Here is a 10319-nt window from a genome sequence, read left to right on the forward strand (position 1 = left end):
GATTAAGCCCAGGGCCTTGTGCATGCTAGGTAAGTGCTTTACCACTGAAGTTACACCCCAAGCCCTTCTGAGATAGGTTCTTGCTAAATTGCTCAAGCTAGCCTTGAATTTATGATCCTGCCTCAGCCTCCTGAGTAGATAGGATTAAAGCCAATTGAAGGTGGGTGTCATTGTCCCCAATTTAGGAAGGTCACTCTTGCTGTGGAGAAATGAACTGGCAGGGGCAGGGTGGAGACAGGAGATCACTGAGCGCTGATGAGAGAATGGTGGCCCAAGCCACGTGTTGGCCACGATCTAAGGGGAGCCAAATTGCCACAGAGGTAGAGTAGTCAGGACCCACTGAAAACTGAACTAGGGGGAGAGGGAAGGTGGCGTTAAGGCCCAGTCTCAGGGTGAGCTGAGCTGAGCTGAACTGAAGGTCTAGGTAGGGGAGCTACCATTTACACTGGTCTCCCTTAAAAAGCAAGGCAATTTCCTCCTGTGCAGCTCTGGGGAAGGGTCCAAGACTGGAAAGGAGGTAACTTACAGGAAACCAGGGACCCCCGCCCCAGGGCTCTTCCAAGAACCTTAAACATGGTGCTTCGGGGAACACAGAGCCAGCTAGGGCCTTCAGGACTTCCCTCCCACACAGGGCCCAGAGCAAGGGGAAGACCTCAGCGGATGAATCCCTCTTTCAGTCTGAGGTCTGTACAAAATGCACAGAACCATCATTTCTTCTAAACTGTTTACAGGACTTCCCAGTCGTCCCCCTCACGTTCTGGTAGGCCCCACCCCTCTGCAACAAGGCTCACAGACCCGTTTTCTTCTCCCCGTGGCGGACCCCAAGGCACCGCTGAGCCTCTGCTCTTGTTCATTCCTCTGCTAGGTGCACCCTCCAACCCCGTTCTGCCCAAAGAATATTGTCTTTTCTCCAATATCAATGAAGAGGATGAATGACGGATTCTTGAAATCAGAAAGAACAGCTCCCTTTCCACTCCAGACTCCTGCAACAAGTTACTGTAACCTGTTTTGGGAGCCGGTGGTTGCTGCTTTGAGTCCTCGGCCCCGCAGGACGATCTTGTTTCGACCCTGTATTCCCCGACAGACGCCCAGGAATTGTGAACTGAGTGACCCAGAAGGGCCCGCCTCTGCAGCTCTGACTCCGAGTCCAGCGGTCCATCGCAGAGGCACCTGGAACCCTTAAGCTGCATCATCTCTACCCTTCCCGTTCCGGCGCGTGGCCCGCGGTGCACCCGGCCCAGCAGCCCAGTTCTAGGGGCCAGGGATGCGCCTGGAGACGGAGGCGCCGCTGGCGTTGCAGGCACTCAGCTTCCGGGTCACATGACTGGGCCGGCCCTGGGAGCTGACTCCATCACGTGACGGCGGAGCCTGCGAGCGGTTTTTCTCACGTGACGGAGGCGTTCGCGTGTGGACCAATAAGAAGGCGGAGGCGGGGCTGGCTGGGGGCGGTGCGCGGGAAGGGAAGCCGGAGCATCAGTGGTGGCCGCTGGGACCCCGCGTGGGGTTCCAGCTCCTGCTCTCAGTCCCGTTGTAAGCTAGGCCCAGATCCAGTACTGGAGGCAGCATGAAGTGTGTGGTGATGGGCAGCAACGTGAAGGGTGAGTTTGAGCCGGCCTGGCGGTGGGCGCGTGAGCTACCTCGGGGGACCAGCCTAACGTCTCTGCTCTTCTCCCCGCAGTGCTGGGCAAGGCCGTCCATTCCCTGTCCCGCATTGGGGACGAGCTCTATTTGGAACCCTTGGATGATGGGGTGAGGGACTGGGCATAGGGGTGGGCGGATTCCAGCTGGGAGCTGGTATCTTGGATTAATCCTTCGCCGCTCCGGGCAGGATGACCGTGGGCAGATTTCTTTGCGAAATTTGAGTTTTCTCAAATTGGGGAGGCGTCCCAATTTTAATTGGGGCGTCACCTTGGTCCCTGTCTTTGTCCCAGGCCAATGTGTGCACAGAGCACACTTACCGTCCCTGGAGCGGTCAGTAGCAGTGCGGGGTTGACTGTAGACTCAGAGATAACTAGGGGGAAGGGCAGGGCGTGCTGATCCGTGGTGGTGGGAGCAATACAGAGGCAGATTGGGAAGGCTTTATGGAGAAACTACCACTACCGGCTGACTCCAAAGGGAAGAAGGGTTTCGACAGATGCTGGAGCAAGGGGTCCTGGGATCACCAAAGGGCAAGTGTGACCAAAATCAAGCGAGAGGGCTGGGCCTGTCCCTGTCCTAACAGTGTCCTCTTCCCTTCTTTTGTGGGCCAGCTCTCCCTCCGGACAGTGAACTCTTCCCGCTCTGCCTACGCCTGCTTCCTCTTTGCCCCGCTCTTCTTCCAGCAGTATCAGGCGGCCACCCCTGGGCAGGACCTGCTGCGCTGCAAAATCTTAATGAAGGTAAGACCTTTCTCTCAGCAACAGCAGGCACTGCCCCATTCTGGGCACTCTGCAGATGCTACCTGGGAGTAGCAATCCCATGCAGAATGCAATGAGGGGCACAGTGAGGACATCCACAGAGGGTAATGAGAGTTATGGAGGGTGTGATGACATTTACGCTGTTTGAGAACAGTAAATGTCTTTCAAGGCTTTCTAGGCAGAGGGAACAGTGTGAAAAAGGCCTGGAAGTGTGCCCATATCAGACATTGGTGAGCCAGGGCCTGCATGGGAAGTGAGAGCTGGTTGGTGGAAACATGGTGCTAGGCTGATATCCCTTCTTCTCTTAGTCTTTCCTGTCCATCTTCCGCTCTCTGGTGATGCTGGAGAAGACTGTGGAAAAATGCTGCATTTCCCTTAATGACAGGAGCAGCTGCCTGGTGGTCCAGCTGCACTGCAAGTATGGTAAGTAGGTAGCTGGCCAGCTAAGGGATCCTTGGGGTTTGGAAAGATTGGTGAGGACCACTGAGAACCCTGTCTGCCCATCCAGGAGTGAGGAAGACTCACAACCTGTCCTTCCAGGACTGTGAATGCCTGCAGGCGGTCTTCAATCCAGCCTCATGCCCCCATGTGCTTCGCGCCCCTGCACGGTGAGCACACCCTTGCCACAAGCTCAGCTTGGGTCTCTTCCTTCCTTCTCTGGGACTCCCAGGGTGAACTGAGACAGAACCTTTTTTGTTCTCCTCCATAGTTTCTGTAAACCTCAGGATGCTCCTGGGTCCTTACCTGGCTCTTTAAAAGTAGGGGCTGGAGCCAGGCGTGGTGGTGCATGCCTGTAGTCCCAGCATTCAGGAGGCTGAGGCAGGAGAATTGATGCAAATTTGAGGCCAGCCTGGGGTACATAGTTCAAGACCAGGCTGAACTACATGTGAGAGCCTGTCTCAAAAACACAAAATGAAAAAATAGCAGGGGCTGGTGTGGAGGAAAGGTAAGTGTCTTCTTGTCCCATTTTCCCCTCTCTCTGTAGGAGCCTGCCTTCTCCTTCCATTAAGGTCTGGCTTACTTCTTACCACTTGGACCCATTCTGATTCCTCTTCTCAGAGAGTGCATCTATAGCAGAACATCACCTCTTTTGTTTGACCTGAGTAATCCTGAAGATCTGTCCTTAACCTTGGGGTTCAAAGAGCTTCTCTAGCCTAATCATCCTTCTGGGCAGTATCCCTATTCAAGGGAAGCCTCTCCTAAATTCTGGCCTCTAGCCTTCAGGAATCCCTAGACCAAGGCAGGAGTTGAGGGTCCAAGAGGGCTGCTAATCTACCATGAGAGTGGAGCTGTGCAGGGCCAAGGGAATGGGGGCTCCAGCAGAGGTGAAGGCCCTGAGGACCAGCTTAGAAGAGTGGGCTCCCCATGCTGGATGCTGCATTCAGCAAGCCCAAAGTATAGTGCATTTCTCCTTGTGACCAAAAGTCCCTTCAGGTCCTGATAGCTCTTTTCCCAGGTTCTGTGCAGCCAGCAGTGATCAGGATTCCTTTGACTAGAGAAAGGGAAGGCTGGCACCTTGGTTTGCATTCGAGGCATCTTTCTTTCTCTTACTTTTAAAAAAATGAACAATTGTTTCTCTCTTATGGAAAATTTCAAATATTTATAGAAGTAGATGTTTTTTAAAAAAATGGTAACTCCTGTTCCCAGTTGCCTTAAGGCAAATTACAAACGATGTCTTATTTGTAAATACTTAGCACCGTGAATCCTTAGAAGACAAGGATTTAAGGGCTCTGAGGATCGAGTTTCTGAGGATGGTATGAGTGGTGTCCTACCCCTACATGGTCACATGCTGCTTGCCTGGCCACCTTCTCTGGGCTGTGCTTTTGTTTGCTCCATCACTCTTACGCTGTGGAATCTTGGTCAGGCAGGGATCACATCTTGCTCATCCTGTCCTGTACTGCCCAAGGTGTGCTCGGCTGTACACCACATGCACATGTGTATGTCACTGCACTGCTTCAGGTTTTCTGAGAACAAAGCCCCTGGCAGGGATGAGCCTTAGGTGTGATGCTCTGTCTTCCTCACAGGATCCTGGGAGAGGCTGTTCTGCCCTTCCCTCCTGCACTGGCTGAAGTGACACTGGGCATTGGCCGTGGCCGCCGGGTCATTCTGCGCAGCTACCAGGAAGAGGAGGCAGGTGAGAGAGCTAGATAGGTCCTGGGATGGAGCAGAGTTGGGGGTGGGAGGGGGTTAGATCCCAGGGACCCAGGAGCCCAGGTTCCTCCTGTGCCCGGCCCCACAGACAGCACTGTCAAAGCTATGATGACTGAGATGAGCATTGGGGAGGAGGATTTCCAGCAGTTGCAGGCCCCAGAAGGAATAGCCATCACTTTCTGCCTCAAGGAATTCCGGGTAAGCTCCCCCTCTTCTCCCACTCACCACCCTGCCATCCTGCCCAGCCCAGGGTCTCACTGCCTGGCTTCTTCCCTACCAGGGACTCCTGAGCTTTGCAGAGTCAGCAAACTTGCCTGTTAGTATTCACTTTGATGCTCCAGGCAGGTAATTCCTAGCCTAGGACAGGAGCGGGGAGGGTTTTGGCATGCCAGGAGCTAATTGAGTAACCTAGCTTGGGCCCTTGTCCCTTGCTCAGGCCAGCCATCTTTACCCTTGAGGACTCTCTGCTGGATGGCCACTTTGTCTTGGCCACACTCTTAGAGCTGGACCCACACTCACAGGACCTGGGCTCCTCACAGCTCCACCGGCCAGTGCCTCAGCTGCAGGGTCACAGGTGAGGGGATTGCCCACCTACTCTTCCCTTCATCTCTTTACACCCCAGGCTGAGTCTGCTGCTTATAGCTTCCATACCTTCCCCCAACACACACAACTTCCTGTCAATCCCTAGCTCTACAATGCTCACAGCTTCCAGCCCTGCAGGCTCAGCCTTCACGGTCAGCTGTATTCAGAGACCCCTCCCACCCAGGGAAGCGTCCCCAAGGTCCCACTGGCTTCCTTTTCTGGCTGAGGCCTCTCCTCTGAGCCTTCTCCCAGGCTAAGGAGGGAAAGAGCTGTTGGGAGGCAGGGAGCTGCCTGGGGTGGGGGAAACAGGTGGCTGGAAGGGCAGGTGGGTTGAGGATGGGCCCAGTGTAGTGGAAGCAGAGGAAGTTTGGTCTGGATCCCTGCCCAGTGGCTCCCTGGGATGCAGTGCACTCCAGCTCCTATCCCCTGGGAAGGTGGGGGCTAGGGCCCCATGTGGCCTACTCACAGGACTTGCTGGTCCCTTCCCCCAGCTAGGCTAAACTAGCCCTCTGGATAACTCCCTCAGGCCCCCACCTGAACTGTGATCAAAGGGATTGCAGACCCACCCCCTCCAGGAAGCCCCCACTTAACTCCTGCATCCTCTCCTCTCTAGCCAAATGAATAAAACCAAGAGCTCACCAGTAGTCTTGAGGCCCCAGAGCCCTCTCTGAGCCCTCTGAGGTGGAGCCTGCCTACGTACCCACACTTCTCTCCCTAGTCTTTGCTGATATTCTGTCTCTGTCTACAGCACACCCCACCAGGATGATTTTGCCAATGATGACATTGACTCTTACATGATTGCCATGGAAACCACTGTAAGTAGTGAGGGCTTACGGGTACTGCCCTCAGTTACCCTTACACCTGGCCCCCAGCGCCACTGTGGCCCTGGCCCCCACTCAGAGGAAGAGGACAATGATGAAGCTGAGCCTGGTCCAGTGCCTGGAACTCCCCCACCCAAGAAGGTAAGGGCTTGAGGGGGGGGTCCAGGGACTGGAGGTGAGGAAGGGAGCAGCCTCTAGAACTCACTCAGCCTCCTCTGTTCTTTCCAGTTCCGCTCGATGTTCTTTGGCTCCATCCTAGACCCCATACACTCTCCCCAGGGCCCCAGCCCTGTGCTGGCTGAAGACAGTGATGGTGAAGGCTGAAGAAAGAACTTGAAGTCTGTGTCCTAAAGCCGTGGACTAGAAGCTCCAGCCAGTGTGGCAGGGCTAGGTCTCAGTGCTGGGGAATGGGGGTGATAGAGGGGCTGTGCTGGAGCTGAGCTGGCAGTTCTCCTCCTTCCCAAAAAGCTCCATCTGGCTCTCCACTGCAGAGCTGCCTGACTGACTGTGCTTGGCCTGGGTCTTGACATTTCCCCCTAATCTTGCAATCAATCTTTTCTTTTCTCAGGCCTGGTGCTAAGCTGCCACCTGATAGAAGGTGCCTCACCTGTCCTTTACCATACAGCCTCCAGCCATTTGGTTGGAGCCGAAAGCCCACCTTCCTTAGGCTCACCTCTCTAAGAGAAAATCACAGTGGGGCTGTAGCCCCTGCTAATCCAACCTCTGCCAATCATGAACCACTCATCCCTCAAGCATTGGTCATACCTCTGGAACCCCTAACAGCTGACACACACTTTTCTTGCTTTCCCAATACTGTTTGGCTCTGGCTTGGAATTCTAAGAACCTCTGGACCTGAGTATGTGGCTAAGGCTGTCCTGGCTGGGCCTGTGCCCAGCAAACGTGATCTCTCAAGTGCCTTTGGCAGAGGGCTGCCAGGCCCAGTGTTTAGGACAAGGGAGACAGAGGCTGTGGCCAGAATCCAGCTTTGACTTTTATTCAAGAGACCAGATGGGTTGCCCCAGGATCCGGCTGCCAGCCCTGTGGCCAAGCACGGCTGGAAACCCACAGTCTGGCCTGCCATTGCCCTGAGCTGCAGCCTCAGCCCCAGGATCCTGCTTGTAGCCACCACAATTGTGGGTGGGAGGGAGCCCTGGGGGATTGGACACTGCTATTGATTCATTAAAAAAGAAAAAATAAACCAAGGCTCCGTGTCCCCCATGATGGGTGGGCCTGAGGGGCCTTTTGACCCCCAGTGGGAGTATGATTTCTTTACAATCAATCCATCTGGGGTAGAGGAGTGGCACACGGAGGTTATTTCTTGGCTTTGGCAGAGTTTCGGGGTGGGGTAATGGGTCGGCCTCCAGGGTTCAGGCCACTGAACTGCCCGTACTTCCCCTTGTTCTTGTCAGCGGGCTTGAGGATCTGAAAGAAAAAAAGTTGCTCGGTCTCATGCTAAATTGCAGGACCCACCAGGCACTTCTGCAGAACCTACCTGGAAGGAGCACATGAGGGTCTCATCCACACTCATCATGGCACCAGCATTGTCAAACTCGCCACAGTAATTAGGGGCTGAGAAAAGTGTTACCAGCTGCCGCTTGGCAAAGAACTCATAACCATCTTCCACCACCTGAGAAAGGATAGGAACAATCAGGTCCCAGTCTAGACTCCCCATTCCCCCTTTCTGCCCTGACCCAGGACTGCCAGCCCACCTGGTGTGCCCGGCAGATGAGGTCCAAATCATGCTTGTGCAGAAACTTGGCCACCACCTCAGCCCCAAAAGTAAAGGAGACACCACGGTCGTTCTCGCCCCAGCCCTGCACATCCTTGTCAGGGTCAGACCACAGCAGGTCACATAGCAGGCCTTGATCAGGCACGTCTGTGGGCCGCATGATGCGCCGAATCTGCTCCATGGACTGTAAGTCTGGGGACAGGCCTGGAGGAACAAGATGGGACACTTTAAACCTCAAAACAAGGAGCCCTCCTCCTCCAGGAGCCTTCTGGGAATCAGCCTTACAATTCACACCACCACTTGAGCCCTCTCCTGGACCCCTGGGAGCCCAGGCAGGCAGAACTCATACCCCCTGGAGCTTTTTCAAGTCCCAAATACAAGCATAGATGTCCCTGTCTTCAGGAAGTGCAGAGCTCCATACAGAAAGGCGACAACTGAGTTCCACGCAGGATACCAAATGCCACAACAGGAAAGAATGCAGCCTAATGGGTGTGAGGTCATTTCCTGCAAAAACTAGACATCTAAGATGACACCCAAGGAGAGCTGTATCAAGTGACTTTGAACAGTCTTCTAAGGGTTTTGCTCCAAGGCCCTGGGGGATGCAGCCTGGGTATTCTCTCAGCAAGCGTACCATAACCACCCTCACCTCCATGGCAACAGAAGATTTTCTCATCCACAATGGCAGCAATGGGCAGGCAGTTGAAGCAATCAGTGAAGGTTTTCCATAATTTGATGTTGTAGCGTCTCTTGCCTGCCAAAGGAGATAGCTCATGGAGAGACCTGCTCACCCCACCCTCAGCCTGGCTCTCTGGGCCCTCCAGGGCACTGTGGGCTATTCAGACATACCAGCAGCTGGGAGAAGAGAATGGAAGGCAAGGAAGGCTCAAGCCCCTGGCCCTACCTCACCAGCATTCCAGGAGTAATTCTAAAGCACCTGGGGCCAGAGGCACTCAAGCTCCAGTCTGGTCTAATCTCAGGGTTGGCAGACACCCCCATTCCATGAGGAGGACCAGGCCAAAACCAAGTCTGGTTTATCTCCACTTCAGGCCAGCATAGTCTGGTCTACACAAGCATCTAAATGCTAAAGAAATGCATGCCCTACAGACAAGTGTCACCAGAGCCCTGGGGGGAAGCATCAGCTTAACAGGCAGCTCTCTAGCAGCATCCATTCACCACACCCAGCCTGAGTGTCAGGCCTCAGAGCAGGGAGGGCAGGACAGAGACACTAACTGACCATCTTATTGTCCATCAGGGAGCTGTGAGGGCTCCATGAAGAGCAGGGCATGCAGTTCCAGCCCCGGGGAGCCCTCAACACTCAGACCACTCACACTCATCATAGAAGCCATAGATACGGTTGATGCTGGCACACTCATGGTTCCCTCGGAGAAGGAAGAAATTCTCGGGGTACTTGATCTTATAGGCCAGCAGCAGGCAGATGGTCTCCAAAGACTGTTTGCCCCGGTCCACATAGTCCCCCAGGAAGAGGTAGTTGCTCTCTGGAGGGAAGCCGCCATACTCAAACAGCCGCAGAAGGTCGTAATACTGGCCATGGATATCACCTGTGACCAGGGCATCTGGTAAGCTAGGTGTGAAGTGTAAACTTGAACCCAGGGCCAGGATGGGCTCAAGGGAGGAGGGATCCAGGAACTTTGGGGATGGGGATGATGCCAATTTCAGGAAGCCAAAGGTGCCTGGGCAGAGGCTCACCACAGATCTTGAGGGGGGCCTCCAGCTCCAGAAGAATGGGCTGGCTCAGGAAAATCTCCCGGGATTTGAGGCACAGACCACGGATCTCGTTCTCTGTCAGCTGTACATTCTTTCCAGGCCTCGAGCCCTGCACTGGGGGCGGGATGAGATGTTAAGACCCTGGTCCCTGGCAGGTGACATGGGTGGCCCCATGGGCACCTCTGAGGACCACTGGGCCCTCCCTTGCCCGGTGACAGTTGTTACTGAGCCTCCCAAATCCTCCATCTCGAGCCCCCTAAGACAAGACCCCAACTACCCTGGGGGCCCACCAAAGGGGGACTGTGAGTAGAGGCCTGTCACCCAAAAGCTCACAGCGCACGACCCGTTCTCGGCTAGGCTTTACAGGTTTCTCACCTCAAGAGCCCAGGCCACCCTGCACCCCCAGCCCAGGAGGGGGCTGCTTCGCCTGCCAGAGCGAGCCCCAAACCTCTGAGACGTCCACGGTGGGGGAGGTGTAACCATGGGACCTTGCGGCCCGTCCCCGCCCAGTTGAAGCTAGGGTCGGAACGCTCAGGTCTGCCAGCGGCCACTTCCGGGCCAGGCTGGGGGCCAGAGCGCGGCCCTTCCCCACCCCGGCCAACCTTCCAGCAGGCGCCCGATGATAGAGTCCAGGTTGAGCTTCTCGCTGTCGGACATGGCGGCGCCGCCGCTCCGGCCCAGCAGCTCCGGGGCCACTCCTGTCTCCCGCCCTCCCGCAGCCTCCTTCCGGCCTGGCTCTCCTTCCGTCCGCCCCAGCCCGCCCCCGGCCCGCCGCCCCGCCGCCCCGCCGCCGCCCCGCCGCCGCCCCGCCGCCGCCCCGCCGCCGCCCCGCCGCCGCCCCGCCGCCGCCCCGCCGCCGCCCCGCCTCCTCGGCCACCAGCCGCGCCGCGCCCCGCCGTTCTCTACCTTCTAGCG

The 10319-nt window shown here is 55.9% G+C and overlaps 2 protein-coding genes and 1 long non-coding RNA gene across 5 annotated transcripts in view; 2 read left to right on the top strand and 1 right to left on the bottom strand.

Annotated features, from left to right (window-relative positions):
* Positions 1-1050, top strand: part of LOC147829521 (uncharacterized) — a 50543-nt gene extending 49493 nt beyond the window's left edge. Inside the window, exon 3 of the long non-coding RNA XR_015448858.1 lies at positions 866-1050. This is a non-coding gene — a long non-coding RNA (uncharacterized LOC147829521). The remainder of the gene's footprint in view (positions 1-865) is intronic.
* A 374-nt stretch (positions 1051-1424) lies between these two features.
* On the top strand, positions 1425-7148 carry Rad9a (RAD9 checkpoint clamp component A). 3 transcript variants are annotated; one of them, XM_013074824.3, is made up of 11 exons: positions 1425-1598; positions 1679-1749; positions 2250-2378; positions 2705-2819; positions 2905-3004; positions 4421-4530; positions 4603-4745; positions 4828-4892; positions 4984-5121; positions 5878-6091; positions 6179-7148. In XM_013074824.3, exons 1-11 carry the CDS (start codon positions 1565-1567, stop codon positions 6272-6274), a joined length of 1215 nt encoding a protein of 404 aa, XP_012930278.1. In that variant the 5' UTR covers positions 1425-1564; the 3' UTR covers positions 6275-7148. The 3 variants fall into 3 exon arrangements, with proteins under 3 accessions (XP_012930278.1, XP_004852300.1, XP_087061164.1); XM_004852243.4 differs by having other exon boundaries at positions 4636-4745; XM_087205038.1 differs by lacking the exon at positions 1679-1749 and having other exon boundaries at positions 1453-1598.
* On the bottom strand, positions 6924-10175 carry Ppp1ca (protein phosphatase 1 catalytic subunit alpha). The gene is made up of 7 exons (XM_004852245.3): positions 10007-10175; positions 9387-9518; positions 9008-9238; positions 8326-8430; positions 7660-7883; positions 7443-7577; positions 6924-7372 (listed from the first exon to the last, which is right to left on the bottom strand). The coding sequence occupies exons 1-7, from the start codon at positions 10059-10061 to the stop codon at positions 7262-7264; spliced, it is 993 nt and encodes a 330-aa protein (XP_004852302.1). The 5' UTR covers positions 10062-10175; the 3' UTR covers positions 6924-7261.
* Positions 10176-10319: the final 144 nt, after the last annotated feature.

Source organism: Heterocephalus glaber, unplaced genomic scaffold (genome assembly GCF_053883595.1).
Source record: "Heterocephalus glaber isolate CG9 unplaced genomic scaffold, H.glaber_assembly_v1.0 deba00000594, whole genome shotgun sequence".
Taxonomy (NCBI): Eukaryota; Metazoa; Chordata; class Mammalia; order Rodentia; family Bathyergidae; genus Heterocephalus; species Heterocephalus glaber.

Coding starts and splice junctions, on each gene's coding strand:
- Ppp1ca (XM_004852245.3), bottom strand. CDS start 10,061: ATGTCCGACAGCGAGAAGCTCAACCTGGACTCTATCATCGGGCGCCTG. Junction 9,519..10,006: donor CATCGGGCGCCTGCTGGAAG/GTTGGCCGGGGT, acceptor TCCCGCCCCCAG/TGCAGGGCTCGAGGCCTGGA. Junction 7,373..7,442: donor CCCTCATGTGCTCCTTCCAG/GTAGGTTCTGCA, acceptor TTTTTCTTTCAG/ATCCTCAAGCCCGCTGACAA.
- Rad9a (XM_013074824.3), top strand. CDS start 1,565: ATGAAGTGTGTGGTGATGGGCAGCAACGTGAAGG. Junction 1,750..2,249: donor TGGAACCCTTGGATGATGGG/GTGAGGGACTGG, acceptor TTTGTGGGCCAG/CTCTCCCTCCGGACAGTGAA. Junction 6,092..6,178: donor GAACTCCCCCACCCAAGAAG/GTAAGGGCTTGA, acceptor TGTTCTTTCCAG/TTCCGCTCGATGTTCTTTGG.